This window comes from Xyrauchen texanus, chromosome 2 (assembly GCF_025860055.1).
Source record: "Xyrauchen texanus isolate HMW12.3.18 chromosome 2, RBS_HiC_50CHRs, whole genome shotgun sequence".
Taxonomy (NCBI): Eukaryota; Metazoa; Chordata; class Actinopteri; order Cypriniformes; family Catostomidae; genus Xyrauchen; species Xyrauchen texanus.
The window spans coordinates 28,166,760-28,191,565 of NC_068277.1; the positions used below are offsets into that span (position 1 = coordinate 28,166,760).

The 24,806-nt window shown below is 41.9% G+C and overlaps 1 protein-coding gene across 1 annotated transcript in view; it reads right to left on the reverse strand.

The window, feature by feature from the left end:
• Nucleotides 1-1,830: 1,830 nt before the first annotated feature.
• Nucleotides 1,831-24,806, reverse strand: part of alpk3b (alpha-kinase 3b) — a 29,258-nt gene continuing 6,282 nt past the window's right edge. Inside the window, exons 2-13 of the mRNA XM_052151755.1 lie at nucleotides 19,396-19,517; nucleotides 19,160-19,277; nucleotides 17,599-18,736; nucleotides 13,221-15,270; nucleotides 9,863-10,007; nucleotides 9,414-9,541; nucleotides 4,698-4,736; nucleotides 4,315-4,589; nucleotides 4,042-4,130; nucleotides 3,358-3,575; nucleotides 3,205-3,253; nucleotides 1,831-3,004 (exon numbers count right to left, since the gene is read on the reverse strand). Coding sequence (XP_052007715.1) covers nucleotides 2,761-3,004; nucleotides 3,205-3,253; nucleotides 3,358-3,575; nucleotides 4,042-4,130; nucleotides 4,315-4,589; nucleotides 4,698-4,736; nucleotides 9,414-9,541; nucleotides 9,863-10,007; nucleotides 13,221-15,270; nucleotides 17,599-18,736; nucleotides 19,160-19,277; nucleotides 19,396-19,517 — 4,615 coding nt within the window. The 3' untranslated portion in view covers nucleotides 1,831-2,760. The remainder of the gene's footprint in view (nucleotides 3,005-3,204; nucleotides 3,254-3,357; nucleotides 3,576-4,041; nucleotides 4,131-4,314; nucleotides 4,590-4,697; nucleotides 4,737-9,413; nucleotides 9,542-9,862; nucleotides 10,008-13,220; nucleotides 15,271-17,598; nucleotides 18,737-19,159; nucleotides 19,278-19,395; nucleotides 19,518-24,806) is intronic.

Sequence of the window (24,806 nt, forward strand, 5' to 3'; positions counted from 1 at the left end):
GAGGGCTGAGTCTGAATAATTTTTTGTGGTAATCAACATTATGCCACAAATATTGTCAATAGAGCTTAACTTGTATTGAACTCAGAATATTTCTTTAAGGGTAGTAAAGCATATTATAACTACTCAATCCCCAGACTTTGAAGTTCTGACTGATATGCAATATGCAGCCTGCATGTAAAACCAGTGTGAATGTCTACATGCAAAATAAAGCTACACAGCAAACAGCACCAATAGGTGGAATAACCTCATCTTTAAATTATGTTTTGTAAAAATGAAAAGAGGTCTTTTCACCAGCTTTGACTATGAAGTCATTGTGGAATACCTAAGTTATTAAACACTGACAAAAGAACATTTGATCTAACCTTTAATCTTTTATAAAGCATTATCATATAATTAGCCAGTCATTATTTTATTCAAGAATATTTAGCCTTTTCTCCTGTTGAGATGCACAGCGCGAAGGCTGCAAGATTGTTATCTGAATGTCAGAGCTACACGCAGTTCACACATGGTCTGCAGAGCCCGATTATACCACCAGTGACGCCATAGACACACTAGCTGCCTCCAACTTTTGGTGGATAAGAGATCAAATTTATTCAAATGCCAGCGCTATTGTGACATTTCAGGTGCTTTGTGTGATACTAATACAATTCCTTATTTAGTGCAAAATTATGTTCTGCGAGTCATCATGATTATCATCATGTAAAACAATGACACCATAACTGACTGTCACATGGGTCTTCCTTGAAAATTTCAACCTGACATTTCAATAACATTAAATGGTTGAAGGAGTACTTGCTCATTCCTTTTAAAAGCTCAGTTTACCAACTGAGACTGAACTGGAACCCTTTTCTCTAATCCTTCTCTGCAGACATCATGAAACTCACACTCCAATTTGTAGCTTATTCCATCAATGTACTTTATCATGACGTGAGCAGGCAATTATGCATAAGTACATGTTAGAGGTCTATAATTATGTTCCCATAATAGGCATTTGCAAAAGCTCAGGCTAGAATATATATTCATTCATTCGACTAATATTTCGAAATCAAAGGATATGACATTGTCTAATGACCAAAGCTCTGCTGGATATGCGATACTTTGTTAATGCATGCACGCTCTTTTCAGATCCTGTCTAGGTTTTGGAATGTTCAATTTTGTATTCATGGTGTTTTCTTATATGTGTCAATATTAGCCATTTACACGTGCTAAAATTTGCCCAAACAGAGCAAAAGACATCTAGAATTAAGATGTGTGATGATTTTATTTACTATCTCATTTTTATATATATTTTGCTTCTATTGTATGTTATTCTATAGAGTTATATAATCTATATACTGTATATTCTGTACATGATTCTATATATGACTCAAGTAAAACATATGACTAAAAGATATGACTTTCTAAGGATTAGATCAGGTAGTAGCTCCCCAAGGTGACAAACACTTTTGTTGTTACAGTGTAAGGTTGTGTTAGATTTATAGTCCTCCAGTGTTTAAGGGTTGTTGACACACTCTCAATAAATGAGAGGACTCCACATTGTGTGACCTGACACACCCACAACACAAACACCAAAGACCTATAATGCTTCTTGTAGTATTTCTCATTTGTTGCTATAATCACTTTCATAATGGGTTAATCTCACCTTAACTTGATGCTCATCTACTTCAGCACGAGTCTCTTATGCTCACCACCCCAATCTTACCAAAAGGAGAGGCAAAACAGTGTTTTAATGGTCTGTATAATGGATTTATAGTGGTGGTTTACATTCACAAAGTTGAATCACGTACTCTGGCTTGTTCCGGACAGCTGCATAATGCTGAAATTTCAATACTGGCATACACGCCAAGAGATGCTTATCTATAAGCTATTGTCATGTAAGATATTGTTAAGGCTCAAACAGAATCTGAATCCTTTTTGCAAACAAAATTGTCTCATTAACAAGGTGAAATAGAGTCTGAGTCTTCAACTTTTCTATAACTGCAGTGTGAGATAAGATGCCCTATAAGATCTGATAATATAAACTTAAATATTAGAAGAAATTCCATCTCAGCATTTCAGTGATTAAATAAATTACTGGAATCAAACAAATGTCTCCAACATAAGAACCACTGCTCTGTGTGTACCATGTTTGCTAACTGTTTTGGCTTTAGTTTTCAAACAAGGGATTCTATCCTCTGTACTAAGTTTATTTTAAAAAGAATCCATACAGAATAATAGCTTTTAACTTTTATTTTTAAATAGCAGAATATGTATTATGAAGTGCAATGAAATTTTATTAGTGTAGCATAAGGTGTTTCTTAAAGTTAAAGATTATAATTTAAAACATATCCAACATATATTTTTTACATTTTCAGGAAACACATTATGTATTTGTAAATCAACTGCAAAGAATATGCTCTAAAGGGTTCATTCATAATTTAATTTAAAGTAATATATATATATATATATAACTCTTATTTACAAAGATACTAGTCTGCCAACCGTCTCATACTCCCTTTAGAGACAACAATTCTTATACAGTTAATTTTCTCAAAGATCACTGCATAACACTAGATTAGGTTATGCATCTGTATTTACATATTTAATTTAAAATGTATCAAAAGGTTGTTTTTGACAGTCAATAGGTACACTCTGGTATGGCCTCAGCAGCTTTTTTTTAAGGTAGCTAAGCAGGTTGCCTTCTCATGCAATAACAGACAAGCCCTGTCCATTATTTATTTGGTTTTTACTATGGTCTTCCTAGGTACAGAATGTTTTGAACTAGCAACGAGATACTTTGGGGCTCTTTGTGGCCTTGCGCTGAGTCTGAGGACTGGAGGAGCTGGAAACTGTTCTTCTTTGTTGTAGTGGGCTGCTTGAGCCTCTAGATCTGGTTGGAGTCTGAAGAGTCTCTGGAGCATAGAGAGGTTTGAGGTTTAAGAGACCACAGAAATAATTACACTGATGCTGAGTGTGGAACAGCTCAAAAACCTTTGGATTAGCCTCACAGGGGAATCCTTGATACCTGTGTCAGAAAAAGAATAAAAAAAATCTGTAATTACTGTAGAAAGAGATCTGATATTAAACTATATGTGATTGTTAAAGCAATTAATCACATATGCAATTTCAACATGTCAGTATTGTACGAAGTACCAGGTTTACATCATAAAACTTCATTTATTATTCTTATAGGAAGTAATCAAGGAAATATTTATAGGTACCCACCCCTTTGACTTGGTTGCTATTCCAATATTTGTTAATAATGTATCAACTCCTACAACATGAACATGAAATAAAAACAACAGGATTATCAAGTCATCAGTTAAACTAAAACAAGAGCAAATACATTTTTACTAAGATTTGTTTTCTCTAATTTACCTTCAAGTCTGGAGAACAGCACATTACCATTGGTCCACTGGTAGACCCAGTGTTGGAGAGAAGAACACTTTTGTGTCACCTCTGACTTGTTGTTAAATACCAGTGACCCAGTGTGGTCCAATCGGCAATACCTCAAATACACACCTTTAAGCTCCGCCTCAACTGTTGCATAAGGAACAGTGTTTGCTGGCCGGTACAGGAAGTATAGAGGGATTACCCTGAAAAATATGTATTGTCACTGTGACAACTTTACTAGCTATCACATGGGATCAGCAATAGTGTTGAGTCCAATTACAAAGTATTTAGTTACTGTAATCAAATTACTTTTTTGTCCATAAAATGTAACACATTTCATTTAAATTTTACATTACATTTTAAAATGTACATTTTAAATTCATGTAATCAGATTATAGTTTCTTAATTTCAATTAAAGTGATTTAGAAAGTAACTTAAAAGTAAAATAAATAGTAAAGTGATTACTTTTTTGAATAAGTAATCTGATTCTGTTTTTAGAGTAGTTAGTCATTTGTAGTGGATTGCTTATTTTGAGTAACTTACCCAACACTGGTCAACTAGGATCATCATATGCTTTTTGATCTTGATATACTTTATTAAAACAACTGAACAAAATCATGAGCTTAGTGCACATCTTTGAAAGAGAAATGGTGAATAAAGCACACTCACTCTAATGCTGGACCAAAGCTTTCTATCATTCTTGTCTCTGCAGTAAAGATCTTGAAATATTCTCTTGCCATGTTCTGAATTTTACAGTCCTGAAGATATATAATATTAATAGTTTAGTAATAATAATAATAATAATAATAATAATAATTAAAAATGTGTTGGGGAAAGAGACTTTGTAACATTAAGAAAATTGTGTGCTAACTTTTAATTGAGCCATTTTTATCCAATAAAATTGTATTTAGACATAAAAAAAAAAAACTGTCAATCAATCACCTGTTTGGTTATTTGGAGATTCCTTTCTGCCAAAACACTCTCCTCTCTACTCTCGTATGCAATAGGGCTCCGCACTTTCATAAAACATGAGCTGCCTGACTCAAACACAGGATCTAACCCGTAGATCACCTTCAGCCGTTTGGTTTTATGCTCACATCCCATTCCGACCTGAGCTTCTTCTGTTGTGACACGGCCAAAGAACTTTGAACCCCAACAGCCTGCATCAGTTAGACCTTTACTGAAGATCAGAGGCGTCATCTCAATCTCCTCCCCAGCTAAATGTATGTGAGAGCGAGAGAGTGAAACAGTGAAAGAGAAAGAATTAGTATGTAGGTTCTCAAGCGTAAACACAAAAGACCAACAGCTGCTGTTTTTATTTCTACCTTCTAGGAGCTCCTCACGCAGGAACATATTGGGAAGAACTGCCAATATATGTAACAGAAAAGAAGAAAAAAATGTAAAATCTGCAGGAATACTGTAGTCACAAGGACAAATGGTCACATATGGATAATTTACATACAAGCTCTTATTAAAGTAACATATGTTTGTGCAGAAGAATATAAGATGAGCTGCCTATAAATGTAAGTAAAAGAGCTGAGAAAATCAGTAAACAACCACAACAACAACAACAACAATAAAGTCACAAATATATTTTTTAAATACAGTATATATGTAACGAATGCGGGAAGCAGGAGAAGGCAGACAGGGGTAGCGGATCCAAAAGCAGGTTTATTAACAAAACTAGCAACAATAAATAAACATAAGAACAAAAGAACAAACCACGATGGGAAAAACTTCACTTAACACAAACGCGCACACACAGCTGGAAGGATGAACACGGAGGGCAGGAAACAAGGGCAAAAGCACAACAAGAAACCTGACATGAACATTCAACAATCGACAGGGAGTGAACAAAAAGCAGGGCTTAAATACACAGGGAGTGATGACTGGATTAGACACAGGTGAGAACAATGAACCAAAAGGGCAGTGCTGATGGCAGGTGGATAGTGGGAAATGTAGTTTTAGACAAGGACAGTGAAACACGGAAAACGTGACATGGAGTGTGAGCGGTGACGGGTGAAAAGGAAAACACGGAGCAGACAAGGAAACATGACAAGAATGTGAATAGTGAAACACAGAACACAGGGTAGACAACAGAGGAACGTGACATAACCCCCCCTCAAAAGGACCGGATTCCAGACGGTCCTAACAAAAAAGACAGAAAAACCAAAAACCAAAATTTACCAGGGAGTGAGGGGGTAGACCAGGGGAGAAAACAGACAGATGAAAGGGAGCACAAGGGACACAGAGACCATCCAAGGAGGCACAAGGGACAATTGGGCTGTCCATGGGGGTAAAAGGGGCAATTAGGCAGTCCACGGGGGCACAAGGGGCAATTAGGCAGTCCACGGGGGCACAAGGGGCAATTAGGCAGTCCATGGGGGCACAAGGGGAAATGAGACAGTCCACGGGGGCACAAAGGGACAGGTTTAGGAGGCCAGGGAGGTATCGACCGGGCAGGGACAGGTTTAGGTGGTCTGGGAGGTGTTGACCGGGCAGGGACAGGTTCGGATGGCCCGGGGGCTGGCCCTAAGGCAAGGGCCGGTTCAGGGGGCCTGGGAGATGGTCATGGGCCAAGGGCCGGTTCAGGGGACCTGGGAGGCGGCCACAGGGCAGAGGCCGGTTTTGGTGGCCTGGGAGAGGGCCGTGGGCCAAGGGCAGGTTCAGGGGACCTGGGAGGCAGCCACAGGGCAGAGGCCGGTTTAGCCGCGTGAGGCGGAGCCAAGGAGGACCGCTGAGGTGGAGCCGCGGGAGGCTCGGGAGGCGAAGCCGAGGACGGCTCAGGAGGCGGAGTCGAGGGAGGTTCAGGAGGCGGAGCCAAGAGAGGCTCGGGAGACGAAGCCGAGGGAGGCCCCGGAGGCCGGGCCGAGGCAGGCCCAGGAGGCGGAGCCGAGGGAGGCTCAGGAGGCGGAGCCAAGGGAGGCTCTGGGAGCTCAGGAGGCGGAGCTGAGGGAGACTCATGAGATGGAGTTGAGGGCGGTGGCGCCGTAGGCAGCTCTAGAGGCAGAGGCCTGGAAGGCTCTGGAGGCGGAGCCAAGGGAGGCCCGGGAGACTGAGCCGTAGGAGGACCTGGGGGCGGAGCCGTAGGAGGACCTGGGGGCGGAGCCGTAGGAGGACCTGGGGGCGGAGCCGTAGGAGGACCTGGGGGCGGAGACGTAGGAGGACCTGGGGGCGGAGCTGCAGGAGGCTCGAGAGGCGGAGCCGTAGAAGGCACGAGGGGCGGAGCCGTAGAAGGCTCTGGAGTCTCTGGGAGCAGAGCCGTAGGAGGCTCCGGCGTTGGAGCCGTAGGAGGCTGTGGAGTCTCTGGGAGCAGAGCCGTAGGAGGCTCGGGAGGTGGAGCCGTAAGAGGCTCGAGAGGCGGAGCCGTAGGAGGGTCTGGAGTCTCTGGGAGCAGAGCCGTAGGAGGCTCCGGCGTTGGAGCCGTAGGAGGCTGTGGAGTCTCTGGGAGCAGAGCCGTAGGAGGCTCGGGAGGTGGAGCCGTAAGAGGCTCGAGAGGCGGAGCCGTAGGAGGGTCTGGAGTCTCTGGGAGCAGAGCCGTAGGAGGCCCTGGAGGCGGAGCCGTAGGAGGCTCTGGGGGTGGAGCCGCAGGAGGCTCGAGAGGCAGAGCCGTAGAAGGCTCGAGGGGCAGAGCCGTACAAGGCTCGAGGGGCAGAGCCGTACAAGGCTCGAGGGGCAGAGCCGTACAAGGCTCGAGGGGCAGAGCCGTACAAGGCTCTGGAGTCTTTGGGAGCAGAGCCGTAGGAGGCTCGGGAGGTGGAGCTGTAGGAGGCTCGGGAGGTGGAGCTGTAGGAGGCTCGGGAGGCGGAGCCTTAGGAGGCTCTGGAGTCTCTGGGAGCAGAGCCGTAGGAGGCTCGGGAGGCAAAGCCATAGGAGGCTCGAGAGGCGGAGCCGCAGGAGGCTCGGGGGGCGGATCCCTTGTAGGCTCGAAAGGCTTGGGGCGGAGCCCCGGGAGGCTCGAGAGGAGCCCTGGGAGGCTCGGGAGACTTGAGAGGCGGAGCCTTGGACGGCTCGAGAAGCTTGAGAGACAGAGCCCCGGGAGGCTCGAGAGGCCTGAGGGGCGGAGCTCTGAAAGGCTTGAGAGACTCGGGGGGCGGAGCCCTGGGAGGCTCGAGAGGAGCCCTGGGAGGCTCGGGAGACTTGAGAGGTGGAGCCTTGGAAGGCTCGAGAGACTTAAGGGGCGGAGCTCTGGGAGGCTCGAAAGGAGCCCTGGGAGGCTCGGGAGACTTGAGAGGCGGAGCCTTGGAAGGCTCGAGAGACTTGAGAGGCGGAGCTCTGGAGGGCTCGAGAGACTTGAGAGGCGGAGCCCTGGGCGGCTCGAGAAGCTTGAGAGGCAGAGCCCTGAGAGGCTTGAGAGACTCGAGAGGCGAAGCCCTGGGAGGCTCGAGAGGCTTGAGGGGCGGAGCTCTGGAGGGCTCGAGAGGCTTGAGGGGCGGAGCTCTGGAGGGCTCGAGAGGCTTGAGGGGCGGAGCTCTGGAGGGCTCGAGAGGCTTGAGAGGCGGAGCCCTGGGCGGATCGAGAAGCTTGAGAGGCAGAGCCCTGGGAAGCTCGGAAGGCGAAGCTCTGGAAAGCTCGGAAGGCGGAGCTCTGGAAAGCTCGGGAGGCTCGGAAGGCGGAGCTCTGGAAAGCTCGGGAGGCTCGGAAGGAGGAGCTCTGGAAAGCTCGGGAGGCGGAGCTCTGGAAAGCTCGGGAGGCGGAGCTCTGGAAGACTCGAGGGACTTGAGAGACAGAGCCCTGGGAGGCTCGGGAGGCGCTGACTCTTGGACGGGCACGGCTACTGGTGCTGGCTCACTGCTGTCGGAGGCTACAGGTGCTGGCTCACTGACATCGGAGGCTACAGGCGCTGGCTCACTGACATCGGAGGCTACAGGCGCTGGCTCACTGACATCGGAGGCTACAGGCGCTGGCTCACTGACATCGGAGGCTACAGGCGCTGGCTCACTGACATCGGAGGCTACAGGCGCTGGCTCACTGACATCAGGGGCTAGTGGCTCTGGCTGGTTGACCGTGGCTGGCTGGCTCGGGCTCGCTGACCGTGGCAGGCGTGTGCCGGAAGGCGGAAGCCCGTCTTCTCTCCCTCCTCCGGCGGACGAAGTGGACTGCGCTGGCTCGTGGAAGGCAACTGGCGTGAGGGTCGGTTCGCTGACAGGTGGCGCTGGTGTTACTGGGGCCGCCGGGGGTGGCTGAAGAGACTCCCCTGTGGATGGTGAGGTAGGGTCCTTCTCAGCAACGCCCACAGAGAGCGGTGAGTCGCACACCAGCAGGGTCACCACCAGGAAGTCGCGGAGTATCCAGCCATGCGTTGTCTGTGGTAGCCACTCCTTCAGCGACGGGTCCAAGTTGTCCCTAAAGAAGACCACCAAGGCTGAGTCCGGAAAGGCGGCGGCGCTCACCAGACGGAGAAAGTCCCGAATGTGGTCTTCGATAGGGCGGTCCTCTTGCCTTAAATTGAGCAGGCGGCATCTTGCCCGTATAACCGCTGGATCCATAGGTGGTCGATTGTTCTGTAACGAATGCAGGAAGCAGAAGAAGGCAGACAGGGGTAGCGGATCCAAAAGCAGGTTTATTAACAAAACTAGCAACAATAAATAAACATAAGAACAAAAGAACAAACCACGATGGGAAAAACTTAACTTAACACAAACAAACACACAGCTGGAAGGATGAACACGGAGGGCAGGAAACAAGAGCAAAAGCACAACAAGAAACCTGACATGAACATTCAACAATCGACAGGGAGTGAACAAAAAGCAGGGCTTAAATACACAGGGAGTGATGACTGGATTAGACACAGGTGAGAACAATGAACCAAAAGGGCAGTGCTGATGGCAGGTGGATAGTGGGAAATGTAGTTTTAGACAAGGACAGTGAAACACGGAAAACGTGACATGGAGCGTGAGAGGTGACGGGTGAAAAGGAAAACACGGAGCAGACAAGGAAACATGACAAGAATGTGAATAGTGAAACACAGAACACAGGGTAGACAACAGAGGAACGTGACAATATAACTGATCCATTGTTTAAATGTCTTAAAGGCCCACTTTCTGCACTGAGATGATACTCTGTAGAATCTTTGCCATATTCATTGTTGATGGTACATCTGTAAATGCCACAGTCTCTTTTGGACATCTGCACAATGGCCAAGCACACCTGAGTCTCATCTCCTGCACTGGAACAGAAAACAAAGTAATAAATCGGCATGATTGTAAGCACAGTTGTATAATAGCATGCTAAATACATCATAACAGCAAAAAAAAGTTTAGCAGAAATAAAGGACAGCATAAACAGTCATCAACAGCCTGCCACAATTTTATGGGAGTAACAATCCACACTGGTGCTGACATAACAACTTCAACACAACAACAATGATAATAGAAGCTGAAAGCCATTAATATAAAATAAATATCAGGTTAAAAGAGCTACTCAAAACCATGTATAGGAAATTATTTAGGATATCACTAGAGGTCAGTAAAACTTTCTTACTGCATACCTTCTCTTTATCTCAGCGATCTCCACCTCATCCTTGTACCACATTATTGATGAGTCATTTAGTATGTTGAAAAACTGACACCAGAGTTTAAGATGCCCGGTGGCATCAAACACCTCTGGACGTATTTTACGAATAACTTGTGGAACTGCAGAGAGTGAGTGTGTGTGAGAGAGAGAGAGAGAGAGAGAGAGAGAGAGAGAGAGAGAGAGAGAGAGGGAATAGCATTGGGAGAAAGTAAAGTACGAAGATGGTTAGAATTCAAGGCGATTAAATACATTACATTGAAGTCGCAGTTCAGCGACTTGTCGAGGGCTGTGTCTAGAAATTGACACAGTCTTGCACTTCTACATTTAGGAACAAAACAGATTAGCTTAACTACTGCAGTCTTGCATACTCAGCAGAGAAGTGAGGTAATTTCAGCAAAAGAGCAAGTTATAAAATGTTTATTTATTAAAGCTGGATTACGTAACTTTCTGCTCTCTAGCGACATCTGTGGTTGAAATTTTAAATGCAAGCAATTGCGGAAGAATATATTACGTCCGTCGTATTTCGACACTACTCCTCTGGCGGATGAATGCCATGGTTTGAGGTTACCTGGACATTGCCTGTGTGATCATGACTGGAAGATATTCAGTCATATCATGCTATTTTCATATTGATATAATCATGTTATATGATTAAACATTTAAAAATAAAATATTACTTGCTTTGATGAAGATAAACAACGCTCTTATTTACGTATTTTGAATTAATGAATTGAACACTTTTCTGGCACTACACTCAAAGTGCTTTTACTTAAAGAATGTTTGTTGATGAAAGGTTTTTTGATTTCGTCAACGATAACAAAGACAAGATGAAAAAGGCGCATCAAGAAGATTATTTAATGATTTTATTTTTATTACGCTCTGTTGACGTAAATATGATGATAAAAATTATACTGCAATATATTAACAGTGCAATATATAAACTGAAGAAGAAACATCTTGGAGGAGTGTGTGTGGTCATCCACAATGCTGGTTGCTTTGCAGATGCAGCGTTTTGTGTAAATGTCTTTGATGGAGGGAAGAGAGACCACGATGAACTTCTCAGCTGTCCTCACTATCCTCTGCAGGGCTTTGCATTCCGAAATGGTGCAAGTCCCAAACCAGGCAGTGATGCAGCTGCTCAGGATGCTCTCAATAGTCCCTCTATAGAATGTAGTGAGGATGGGTGTGGGAGATGTGCTTTTCAGCCTTCGAAGAAAGCAGAGACGCTGCTGGGCTTTCTTGGTGATAGAGCTGGTGTTGAAGGACCAGGTGAGGTTCTCCGCCAGGTGAACACCAAGGAATATGGTGCTCTTGACGATCTCCACAGAGGAGCCATCGATGCTCAGCAGAGAGTGGTCACTCTGTGCTCTCCTAAAGTCAACAACCATCTCTTTTGTTTTGTCCTCATTCAGAGACAGGTTGTTGGCTCTACACCAATCCGTTAGCCACTGCCCTCCTTTCTGTATGCCGACTCGTCGTTCTTGCTGATGACTCACCACGGTCGTGTCATCGGCAAACTTGAAGATGTGGTTCACAGTGCACAGTCGTGAGTCAGCAGAGTGAACAGCAGTGAACTGAGCACACAACCCTGGGGGGCCCCAATGCTCAGTGTGGTAGTGGTGGAGATGCTGTTCCTGATCCGGACTGACTGAGGTCTCCCAGTCAGGAAGTCCAGGATCCAGTTGCAGCTACCTTCGCCCCCTACGAAACCACAGTCTAGAGGAACTTCCAACCCTCCGACTCCATCCAGAACCTCCAAAACCTGGACTCTTTCTTGGCCCTCTGATCCCTCATCATCACCTTGGCCCTACATCCCCTTGTCTCCACCGTGGTCCTTCAGCCTTTAGGCGTAACCGGGTTGTGCCTCGTCCCTCCAGCTCCACCTTGGTCTGTCAGTCACCTGCTCCATCTTCGGCTCTACCAGGGACCTCCTTCCCTCTGGCTCCGCCTTGGTCCTCAGTCCCACTGGCTCTGCCTCAGTCCTCCGATCCCCCAGCTCCACCATGTTCCTCCGAGCATTTGGCGCTACCTCGGTCCTCCGAAACTTCAGCTCCACCCTGGCCATTTGAGCCGTCGGCAACTCTCCGAGCACCAAGTTCCCTGGCTGTGCCTCTCAAGCCCCTCACAGCTCCACCTTCCACGGCTTTGAGCCGTCCATGGCTCTGCCTCTGCTCTGTGGCCACCTCCCAGGCCTCCGGATCCCATCCCAGCCCTGAGGCCACTTCCCAGGCCTCCCAAAGTTTATTTGGTTTATGGTACTTAACGTTGCTTTATATCTTCTTCATCTTCTTCATTAAAAAGCCTGCAAATTGATCCATTGCCTCTCGCCTCTCAATCATCATCACTACCACAATATGTGACAACTTCCGTCTATACATTATTATTTCAGGAGCTCAGGGTTTTCACAACAAGGACAGCAGGCCTATGTAAATTAATTCTGTGTGTTTGATACATGTTTACATTAGAAAATGTTTATAAAAAATGTTTCTAAATATTTGAATATTTGATTAAAGTTTGGACTAAAGTTTGACACTTCTTTTGTCTATTTTGCATGTCATCATGTAAAAGATATTATCTTCATTAGACATTTTTGTAAAACTGACTAAAATTACTGAATATAACATGATGAAATGTTGACTATTTTTAAAATATATTTTTGTCAAAAGACTAAAACTGTGACTAAAATGAATAACTAAAAAAATTAACACAGCAATTGAAACTGTAGGCCTAATAACACTGTAAACTAAAAAATAAAACAAGCAATAATTGGAATAAAATATATTTATTAAACATGAAAATAATATGCACAAGAAGTCAATTTCAAAAGTAATATGTATTAGTAAACATGCACAGTAACTTCCCCTGACAACGGATCGCATTCTGTAAACACACGAGTAATGTTAATTTCATAAACGCATGGCAACCTTACCAGACATAGCCAATTCCAAGCATTATAGCAGGTAAATAACTCTGCCAAATGTATAACAGATAAACATCCATCCAGAGAGCAGCGATGCTGTCTTGAACTGCGTGACTGAATGACTGAACACTTGACAGCCGATATTTCTTTCTTGTGTTTACGGACATGACATCATGAAGCAAATAATAATTACATAAGCTAGCGATTTTGCTCCAAATCCAACCCGACAGCTCAAAATACAAATAATTTTTATAGGCTTGCTGAAATGAATCAGGGTAAGATAAGGACATTGTTTTATGTACTTAATCATTAATGGTCATTTGTTCATTTTTAACTAAAAAATCTTATAAGGACATTGTTTTAGATTATAAAGACAGGATTTTGTTCACTATCCAATCATTTATAGCCTTACCTTTAAACTGTTTCTCTTTGTCTTTCTCTATTGATTTGGTCTTATCATTCTCATTTCCTGCTGGCTTGGAGAGGTCAACTTTGAAACCCCTCTGAGTTAAAGATGGGGAGACTTTCTTTAATGATGTCTCAAATGGTGAGTTACTGATGGATAGTTGCAGAGATACAAGTTGTGCATTCAAAGATAATTTGTCCTCCTGATTTGTGTCTTTCTTTGCCTCTTCAGTACAAGTGGCCATCCCTACTTCACTCTTCCCTTTTTTAGTCCTGGGGAACATAGTCTTTTGATGTACACTGGTGGCAAGATTACTGTAGGTAGTAGTAGAGGAGAACACCTGATTGTCTGTAGTATTTAGTGGGATTGTGGCCTCATAAGATGGACTCAGTGGGGAGACTACTGTATTTAAACTGCTATTAGTTTGAGGCAAAACAAACTCCCCCATACCAAGCTGTATCACTGCAGAATTTACTTTCCCATCTTTAACTTCGCCTTTAGAATTTCCATGTGGTGCAGGATTTAGCATGGCACTGGTGGGACATAGATTCGACTCCTCAAGGTCCAACACAGCACACTTCAATTGTTTTATGAAGGAGTCAGATTCGGGTTTCAGATTAAGATCTGGCTTTGCCAACAATGGGAGACATTTGATTTCAACTAAGCCTAACTCATTTGTCTTTTTGCTTTTCTCACCATTGCATTGCAAAACACCCTCTACGATTGGTCGATTGGCATCATTCTCAGTGGCACTCTGATTTTTAGGTTGTTGAATGTCATTTTCTTGACTGTGTGGCAGTTGATCAGTCTTGTTTACGTCAGAGGTTTTTGAGTAACAGGAAAGATGACCCTGCTCCTCAGGCAAACCTTCAGATTCACAAGTGGCTATGGTTTCGTTCATGTGATCTGATTGATTAAATGTATTTCCTATTTTGTTGCTATTTGTCACATAAGAAGTTACTGTTTTTGTTTTAGTGCTGATCTGAACTGTCTCTGATTTAGTAACAGGACTCTTGTTTATAATGCTGTCTGTATTTGTGCTATTTTGAGATGTGCTGTCCACATCTGTAATATATATGGCAGGAATGATAAATTCTGTTGGTAAGGCCTTTGTATGTTGGGAGAGGAATGTGCAGAGGCCAACGTGTTCTGCTTTAGGATTATTGTCATAATCTTTTTCTTCAACAATACTAGTATCAAGAGAAGATGAGATGCAGTGTCCATTCTCTTTTTTTGCTGGGTAACTTTTCCTCTCACGATATGTTGCTTTGAGTGCTTCAGATGGGGTTAAATTAGATTGCCCATGTTCCTGTATGTCCATTTTAGGGATGGTAGCTGCACTGCTCTGACACTCATTAGTAACTTTCACTGGAACATCAGCGACTGAAGAGTCATTCACAGCCTCATCTGAGTTTGACATACTTCTAAGGTTGCAAATTTGTACAAATTCTGTGACAGTAACTTGAGGTATGGAATGTTTTGAGTTTGGGTTGGATTTTTCTTTAAAAATGCCATCCTTCGGTACATGTGTCTTTGCACAGACCAATTCTATATTCTTATCAGCACTGATTTCCATCTGATTATCTTCCATAGTGTTTAGAGATATGACCACAGGTTGTGTTTTAGCCTTGGATTCTTCAAAGTCTTCTTTAATTTGCTGGTTTCCAGCTTTGTGATGCTTCTCACTCATTTTGGTTAGTTTGTCCTCTCCCAATGAGGAATTCATAGCTGTTGCAACTCGGCCTTCTTGGAGCGTGTGTGAAACATGACCTGAAGAGATTTCCTCACCCAGTGTTTTTTTAAGATCAGACTGGTTATGCCGAGTAACAGGGAGTGTACTGCATTTTGTTGATCCCATGGACTGGTTACCTTCTCTTTCCTTCTGTCTCTGGGATGCAAGGTGGCAGGATCTGAATATAGTATCTGTTTCCTTAACACATGCAGTGACCTCATGCACCAATGAAGGTTGATGGTTTAACTCCATGGCCCTCTGGAAAGGGTGAAGGTCTACACAATTTGGTGGCTCTATGGGCTCAATGTGAGTGTCACCTACAGACTGAAATCACAGGATCATATGTTACCACAAAAGACTTTTGTTTACATATGCATGTCCTAATAATCCCATGCAATCATAAACAGATGTATACATAGCCCCTGACAATTCTTCCAGCATTCCTTTTACACCCACACACCACCTTGAGTTCTATCATGTGATAGAATAAATATTTTAGATATATTTATTTTATAAAACTTAAATAACAAAATTTTATCTCAACAGTCAAACTAAGTTCCTAAGTATTTCCTTAAGTCTATAAAACAAAATTTATACACATCTATAATGATCAAGCAAGGGAGCTAACATGAGTGCCATTTTTTTTTCTTTTACTCAGCAAAGAAATACAGATAAGAACAAAATAGAACAAATAACACAGATACGTAAAGCTGGACAAGATTAGAAAAATAAAAGTCTTGCGATAAAAACAATAGTACAAGTTGGAAGGGAGCTAATTAAATAATGGAGATAGCATAACTGATCATAACTGTCAGGTATAAAACAACAAAGAATCTCCCATTCAGACAATGTTGCTTTATGTTTAGTGAATAAATTTCTATTTGGTAGGGAAATCTTTCTCATGGTAAAGTCTCACTTGAAAATGCTCTTTTTGGACAGACCTATTGCTCACTGACCTAGTTACATTTATATTAAAATAAAATGACTCAAACATTTTCTTTTATGTATTAAACAGATGTCATGTAACCAAAGTCTCTTTTAGACAAATCAGTTTACTCATCATCCATCTCGGTAACACTCTAATATCAAGGGTGAAATGGTCAATACCAATTCCAATACAATACCTCTATTAATTCATTTTTTTGTTTTGTTTATGTTTTTGTTTTGTTTTTTAATTCTTGGGATAAAATGGGCAATTTTAAATATTATTAATAATATTTTTTTGTAATTTATAGGCCTAAATATGTATTTATTAGACTTGTTTATTTATTTAAAACAATTACAGAACATTATTAATGTTTAAACAACTTTTGATTTAAATAAATTTGTAAAAAAAAACTCACACAAACACATTAGAAACAAATGTCACATGAAGCAACCTAACCCCTAAACCAAACCCTAACCCCAACTCTAAACCTACTGGTACCTCAACCTCAATAGCAGCAAATGTAAGAATTCGTATCATGTGAGAAGGCAGAAGAACGTGTAGTTACACAATAAGTACATGGTGTTGTATGTATTTTAATGTTAATAACAGTAGTTAAAGATGCCTATAAGTGAGTTTTAAAACTATAGAATTTATATTTTTATGTGAGGATCAATATTCTGGATACGACATGATTATCAGAAGTATCGATAATTCAGGATCAATCCAGCCATTCCTAGTAAAAGGCATACAGCTCATCTACTTGCATGGGGAAAGACTGAAATCTCAAAATCTGTTTGTACAGATTATTATTATTATTATTATTATTATTTCATATTTAAAATCACCAATAAAAGACTAAAATAGTAAAATAATACATTTAGCTCCTTATGCTGAAATCATGTGGGGAAAAAAAAAACTTTTTCTGGCTTGTCCATTTAATGTGCATCCATTAGACTGTCCTAATGCCAGGTTACTAACCACTGAAAATCTGTTGTGAGAGTCTGCATCTTAGCACTTGTGTCATTAATCTTAAATCAACAGATCATTGTGTTAGCTGAACTTCCATAATATTAGTACTGGATTACATCTCATTTAGCTTGGATAAGAGAAAACTTACCATTAATGTAAGCATGAATGGGTTCTACATTCCTCTATATGCAGGAAGCCAATTTTAGATCATTTGAATATCCTAATTATATGCTTACAAGACAGATTGAGAAACCACCTGTTTGACGTGATTGTGTGTATCTTTGCTTCTTCTTTAGCATCGGTTCCTGACCATGTTTAGAAAGTATTTTAAGGTTTTATGAGATCAGATGGGAATGTGAGATATTAAAAGGAGAGCAGCTGGGCTGAACATGTCTGTCAAACAGACCAAAGCACTTATGGTTTACACACTATAGTCATATTTTGTATCTACATCTATCAACCTGTGCAACAACAGGTGATTAGTGACAGCAAACATATTTAAGATATCTCAGCTTCTCTGTAATGCTTTTTATGTGTACCCTGGGTCACAATTTTCATAATGGGGATAGTATTATTTTTTGGGATCCTGCTTGTGTGTGTCATTTAAGCTGGGTCTCATCCCTTCTTCAAAGTCATGCTTATGACTCTATTTATAGTTTGTAACTGTGAGTAAGGGGGGTCACTGATCCCACTACCACTGGAAACATTACACTCATAAGCATCAGCTCACAGTCAGAGCATGAGGAAACACTCACCGAGGCCCTATCAGAGTGTGCAGACGCATTCCTCTCCCCTGTGTCTGCATTGACGTCACCCCCACCACAAGAATGAGGCAGGATCCTCACACATGTACTGGTACCTACTGGTGGTTTATTCTCGTTGTCATTTAAATCCATGAGCTCGTTGTTTATGGGAGTTGGGTTACAGTTCTCTGCCCTCTGCTTTGAAACATGTTGTCTATTATCTAGAGCTTGATTTACGTGATGTTCGGGATGAGGTGTACCTAAACTTTTCTTTTGGTCAGATGATTCAGTTTGCTTTATGTCTCCGACCACCACATTCTGAGTTGCCATGGAAATGTTCAATGCTGGCTGTTTCTGGTTTGCATTTAGCTTTGGAGCAATCTGTGCTCTCTTTGATTCTGAGGGACTTTCCTTCGTTTTCACTGACAGTTTTTCACTCTTTTTAGTGGCATCCACTTTGTTTCTCAATTCAGTCTCTGATGCAACCTGAATGAAAGTCTTCTGTAGCTCCATCTTCTCAATGGAATTGCTTATCTCCGTTCTCATCTCTATATCTGTCACTTCCCCTTTTCCAGTCTGCCTACTTTCCTTGTTCCTCTCCGCTTCTGCTGTTGAGATTTTGATCTTCTTCTTGGCATAATTCTCTTTCTGTGTCTGTTTGCTGGAGGCCTTGTGCACAGTCTTGTGTATATATTTGAGCCCCTGGCTGTCTTTGTCTCTGTTTTGGATCATTTCAATGATTGATATGCCATGAACAGGGGCTGCTGCAGATTCATGAACAGAGGAACCAAGCCTGTCCTCCACTGGAGGTGTTTGACTGAGAGTGTTAACCCCTTCTTTCTCATCTGAGGAGCTGGCAGCCCCTAGACTGAGGCTTGTAAACATGGGGGACCTGCGCTTCCTCTGGGCTCTTTCAGGACTCCTCATTTTAAAGGTCTCAAGGGCTGCGGGAACATTCTCTTTGTCTGTTTTGTGGTATTCCTCCTGCTCACGACAGCGGTTGTCATTTCGTTGTTTAAGCTTTGCAAAGTAATTCTGATGAATTTTGTACTCGCTCATGGTTCCCACCTCCAAGACTCCTGAACATGATACAATGCCTCGACTGTTCTGTGCCGATGCCTGGTAAATTGCAGCATCCTCTAGAGTACAGCTAGGGCAGAAATAAATATATATATAAAATGTTATAAACCTCAAAGGGATACTTTACCCTAGATTGATTACCCTGTAATCATTTCTTCCACCTTATGTTGTCCCAAACCCATTTGCCACTCTTTCTTTTGTGGAACACTACAGTACAAGAGACATTAAGCAGAATGACAAGCCTTAGTCACCATTCACCTTCATTGCATGGAAAAAAGGTCCAATGAATGTGAATTGTGACTGAGGCTGTCAGGTTCTAACATATTGCTTTATGAGTGTGTATAATTTATTTTATTATTAAATAATTTTGTCCACAGAAGAAAGAATGTCAGGTTCAAAGCAACATGAGGGAGAGTAAATGATTGCAGAATTTCCATTTTCGTTGAACTAACAGGAAAAAATGTTTCACAGACCACACTGGAAAGGAACGTACTCATATATATGGAGTGTGTGGTTCTTGCCATCACGTGAAATGTCATATTTGGGGAGGCCACAGTATCTGTCCAGTTCCACATCATCTTTGTACCATGTCACCTCAGGGGCAGGGTAACCTGCATGAGTGTTAGTGGGGGGGAAAAAAATTACAGAAAAGTCGAGACAACCTCAGTAATGTTCATTTCAACAATGTACTCACAACTGAACATTTGTTCACTTGATTTGGTGGGATACCTGAGACCGCACAGCAGAACTTGATATTGGAGGCTTCTGAAACAGCCTTGGATTTTAAGGTGGACTCAAATGTTGGCGGTGTCTCCTCAGTTAATCGGGCCATGACACTGTAGAGTGTGCTCCTAAAAATTTTGATTAATATTGTAATTGATTTGAGGTTAAATAAGTGTGATGCTTTGCTGGAATATTTTAAACCCACTCTTATGACAAGTTTTCATAATTATTACCAGATGGCAAAATCCCCCCAAAATGTGCAAATTGGCTTCTGCAAATAATTATCTCAACATTTAACACAGGCCATCAGATATGACTTTCTTTTTATGAGAATTTCTCAGCTCTTTTGGTCCATACAATGCAAGTAAATGGGTGCCAATATTTTGAAGCTCCAAAAAATGACATATGTCAGCATAAAAGTAATCACTAAGACTCCAGTGGTTAAATCAATATCTTAAGAAGCTATTTGAGAGTTGTGGAGTAGAAATAGATTACTAATTTAGTACATTTTTACTATAAATTCTTTAACTTTCAATTTCACATTCATCTTTTAGATTTTTTTGTTGATTCACATTCTTCATGCATTCCCCTACTTAACAGGGTTAAATGTATTAACAATAAGGCACTTTAATTTAGAATATAAAGTTACATGCAATTAAATTATAAATACACAGGTGGGGAAAAAACATACCTGCAAATAACACACTTAAGACATTTCAAATGAGGCCATCATTCTCTTCAACAAAATATGTTTTTATCATTTCCATATTAGACGTGGAGCATAGGGAGTCATAAAATATTTTTATGTCAATACAAAAATCCTAAAGTTATGTTTTAACGATGTAACTTTGCATTTGTGTAAGTGAAACTGTCCACAAAGTGTTAACACCTTTAACAAATCATCCATCCTACTCAACCCATTATCCCAATTTAAAAACAATAGTCATAATCTCAAAGATAAAGAATTTGTTATAAATTGAGAAAACTATCATAGACACTTCTTTCCAGAAATCCATTACATAATCACTCAAAAAAACTAATTTGGGACAATTTCAAGGTTAACGTTACAGAATGTACACTGAGGGGAGACGTCCGCTTTAAATTTTGTAGTATTAGAACATCCATACTACCAATAGAATAGATAATTTAGGCATTCCATTTTAAAAGGCTATAGCTGCATTGAGATCTGACCAAATGAATTGGCAGGGAGATTAATTTCTTGCAGTTTGAACTTAAATATTGATCTGTTTCTCACCCGCACCTATCATATAAATTCTGAAGAAATAGATTTAAACACTGGAGTCGTATGGATTACTTTTATGCTGCCATTATGTGCTTTTTGGAGTGTCGAAATGTTGTATGGACCAACAGAGCTGAAATATTCTTCCAAAAGTCTTCATTTGTGTTCTGCAGATTAAAGAAAGACATACACTTAGATTTTGCCATCTTGTACGAATTATGATAAGTTGTAAGGAGACTATGTTGAATCATTATCATCATCATCAACAGCAGCACTGGCACGATTGTCATCATTCTTGTTACATATTATTTTTTTATTCTGTACATTAAAATCCAAAATATTAGAATTGTTTATCCAACTCTTTGTTAGATTTATGAATTAGATAGGTGTAGTGTGGCTCTGTGGATAATTTAATTCAGATATTACACTGAAAAAATTTTAACCTTACAAGTGTGCTTCATGTGGTAACATCTAAATCAGGGGTTCTCAACGGGGTGATACCGACCCCCAGGGGGCATTTAAAGGATGCCAGGGGGCGCTGAAAGCAAATTAGTAGAGAGGGGGGAATTTGGTTACAAATAGGCAGTGTTGGGTGTAAACAAAGTAATGCAAGGTAAACAAGCTTACTGTATACATACATGACACACACAGCTAAGAAGATTGTAGATAGTGGACACACACACACACACACACACATACCTGAAGATACTACTACAGCATATTTGAGATAAGAAAGTTAAATTGCATTTTTAGAAATGCATATGATGTCTTTAGCCAATTTGCTGTCTTTGTCATATTGCTGTTATTTGGTTAATATTTCAGTCAATATTAGTACTAATGTACTAAAAGAGGTAATAGTGTCACATTTGGGGATTTTCCACAGGTGGGATTGGTTTTAGAAAGTAACTTCAAAGTAAAGTAATTTGTAATCTAATTACTTTTCAGATGAAGTAATTAATAAAGTAATCGAAATACAATTTTAAAAAGTAATAAGTAATCAGCAGTCAGTTAATATTTTGAGAGTAATTTACGCAACACTGCAAATGGGGGGTGTTTACCAGTCATAATTATCAAATCTATAATTAAATTGCTTTTTGCATTAAAACGTTTATCTAAACTTGGATTATATCAGTTGGTTCTCAGTTATACGGGTTGGTACGCATTTGTACTGCAGTTCATCTGATTTTGAAGTATAGCAACACATTTGAAGTATCTGGTTTAGCAGCGTAAATTACACTGGCAGAGGCACAACCTCAGCTAATACACCTGTATGGCTGTATACACCTGTATTGGCTCATCGGTTCATCCGCTGGCCAGTACCGCCCCTAATCGGCCCCAAAGTGCATCGGCCCACCGGGAAAATGCCCGGTATGCCAGATTGCCAGTCCAGCCCTGCATGCAACTCTCTGCAATCCACACACAAATTACAACACGCCCCATTGAGAGCGAGAACCACTAATTGCGACCACGAGGAGGTTACCCCATGTGACTCTACCCTCGCTAGCAACCAGGCTAATTTGTTTGCTTAGGAGACCTGGCTGGAGTCACTCAGCACAACCTGGATTCCAACTTGTGACTCCAGGGGTGGTAGTCAGCATCAATACTCGCTGAGCTACCCAGGCCCCTGGTGTCACATTCATGATGCATAAGACTGCTAAATTTATAGGGAATGAAGTAGGGGGGGGGGGGGGGCATTAGTTTTAAAAAAAGAAGGAAAAATAATTTTGAGAACCACTGATTTAAATGAATATGTTTTAGTCAAAAATTGCATTTAACATCACTGAATCAACCTGAATACTGTACATTAGGTTAAACAAATAAACACATTTTATAGGTTAGACCAGGTAGCTCCTTAAGGTACTAAAAATGGCAGGTTAACAATTTTATTGCAATGTACTGCCACAGTCATGGTTTATCATAAGCTTATAATCTTCCTTATACCACAAACAAAAGTTCTATCAATCATACCACAGAGAAATTACAAGCACTGTCAGTTGTGTTTGTATTAGAAACCAGATTTGATCTTGCTCCCTGGGAATTGAACTCACCCATTTCTGCTGTTGATTTACAGTGAATGTCAGCTTGTTAATGGCCACAGGAAGTTAGTTCTAGTTATAAATATATTTTATCTGGATGAGAGAATCTGGGGCCAGCATAGCTAAGCAGAGATGAGGCATAATAATCAATCCATCAGGCATGCACACAAGTTTTCTTTAACGATGACTGACATCACAAGCAAACATTTAAACTGGGTGTAGATTGTCATAATCATGTATTTGTCAAATTTTTTGTGTATTCATGGTAGAGCATCCATGATTGTCATAAAGGTTGTCCCTTTAATTAAACAAATTGTATATGACAACTCCTTTGCCTGCTTCTGTGGCAAGTTGGGCACTGGTGAATGCTTAAATACGTTTGTAGATGGTGGCAGTTCACACTGATTATTTATAACAGTATGATCTTCACACAAGTTTTTAAGAGACAGATAGACTACCAGATCAGCTCTAAACTATTGCCAATGATGTAACAGAATCAATTATCTTCTGTAAATGAGGAAACAATGATCACATTCTGTGTGAGGTAAACACATTCTCTTTCATTTAAATCTTCATACAGCGTAATACATTTGAAGTATGGTTAAATACATTTGTAATCTTAGAAAGTAGGGATGCACGATATATCGGCGGCTGATATATTGTTGGCCGATAAACGGGGCAATAATAATATTTATATATATTTTCTATATATTTTTTAATAATATTTATAATATATCTTCGCCGATAATTTGTTACGGTTTATTTGTTTGCAGCTGAAAATCGACTCGGTTACTAATGTAACCTCGGTTCCCTGAGAGGAGGGAACGAGTATTGCGTAAGTAGCATAGCTTACGCTATGGGAAAACTCCGTTTCTCGAGAAATATTGAAGTCTTTATGTAAAACGCATTGCAGCTGCACAGCAGACAGTAATGAGCGAGGCAGCTCGTTCATTGGCTGTGCTGCGGCAACTGCTCGAACCAATGACGGGCGACTCTGAACGCAGCGACCAATGGGCGCCGCCTGCGTTCTCGGCTCAGAGCCCGCCGAAATTAGCATAGCCAGGCTATATAATGGGTACCCGTCATCACGAGTTCCTTTAGGTTCAATCGACTGAAGCTGAACTGACCAAGCACAAGCACGGCAGCTTACGCTAATACTCGTTCCCTCCTCTCAGGGAACCGAGGTTAAGTTAGTAACCGAGTCGTTCCCTATCGAGAGGTCTCTCCTATTAGCGTAAGTAGCTTACGCTATGGGAACACCATGTAAAACGCTGTGCGTGCTGACTTCAGCTCTATAAAGCCAGAGGCAGATGCCTGAGCCTTAAAGCAAAGTGATTATTCCACGAGCCGACCAACGGCGAGCTACATAATGGGATAGTATAGAGCCCTTCCAAGGTGGTCCATGGTGGGGCTCATAGTACAAACACAAGCACATATCTTATGTACTGAGTTTTCTATGTGCTGATATGCATAAAAATCCTTTAAGTCAGTCAGAGACGGACCTTGTAAGGGAGGAGATAATGCTCAGCATATACATACTCCAGTCCATTCTACAGTCAGGCTGATAGAATGTTGGAATGCAATGAGGGGACCTGTAGGTTATAAAACCTGATAAATGTCGAGCGAGGCCCAGCCCGCCGCCGACAAATATCTTAAATGGGTATCCCACTCGACCAAGCCCACGAGGAGGCCATGCTCCTCGTAGAGTGAGCTCTGACGCCTAAGGGGCATTGAATGCCCTTGGCTTCATAAGCTAGCGCTATAGCATCCACTATCCAGCCGATATTCTTTGCTTTGAGACTGCGAGACCTTTAGTGCGGCCGCCAAAGCATACGAATAATTGTTCCGTCTGTCTGAACAGGGCAGAACATTCCAAATATACTCTGAGCGCCCTGACGGGCAGAGTAAATTAGCGTCGCTTTAGTCTGCTGGGCACGATAACGCTGCCAGAGATATCACCTGTGCTCTGAAGGGTGTGGAGAACACTTTAGGAATATACCCGTGCTTTGGCCTAAGGACAACTCTGCAGTCGTTAGGTCCAAATTCCAGGCAAGCAGCGCTTGATGACAGCGCGTGCAGGTCGCCCACACTCTTGACTGAAGCGAGCGCCAGCAAGAGAGCAGTTTTGCTGTTTAAGGTGC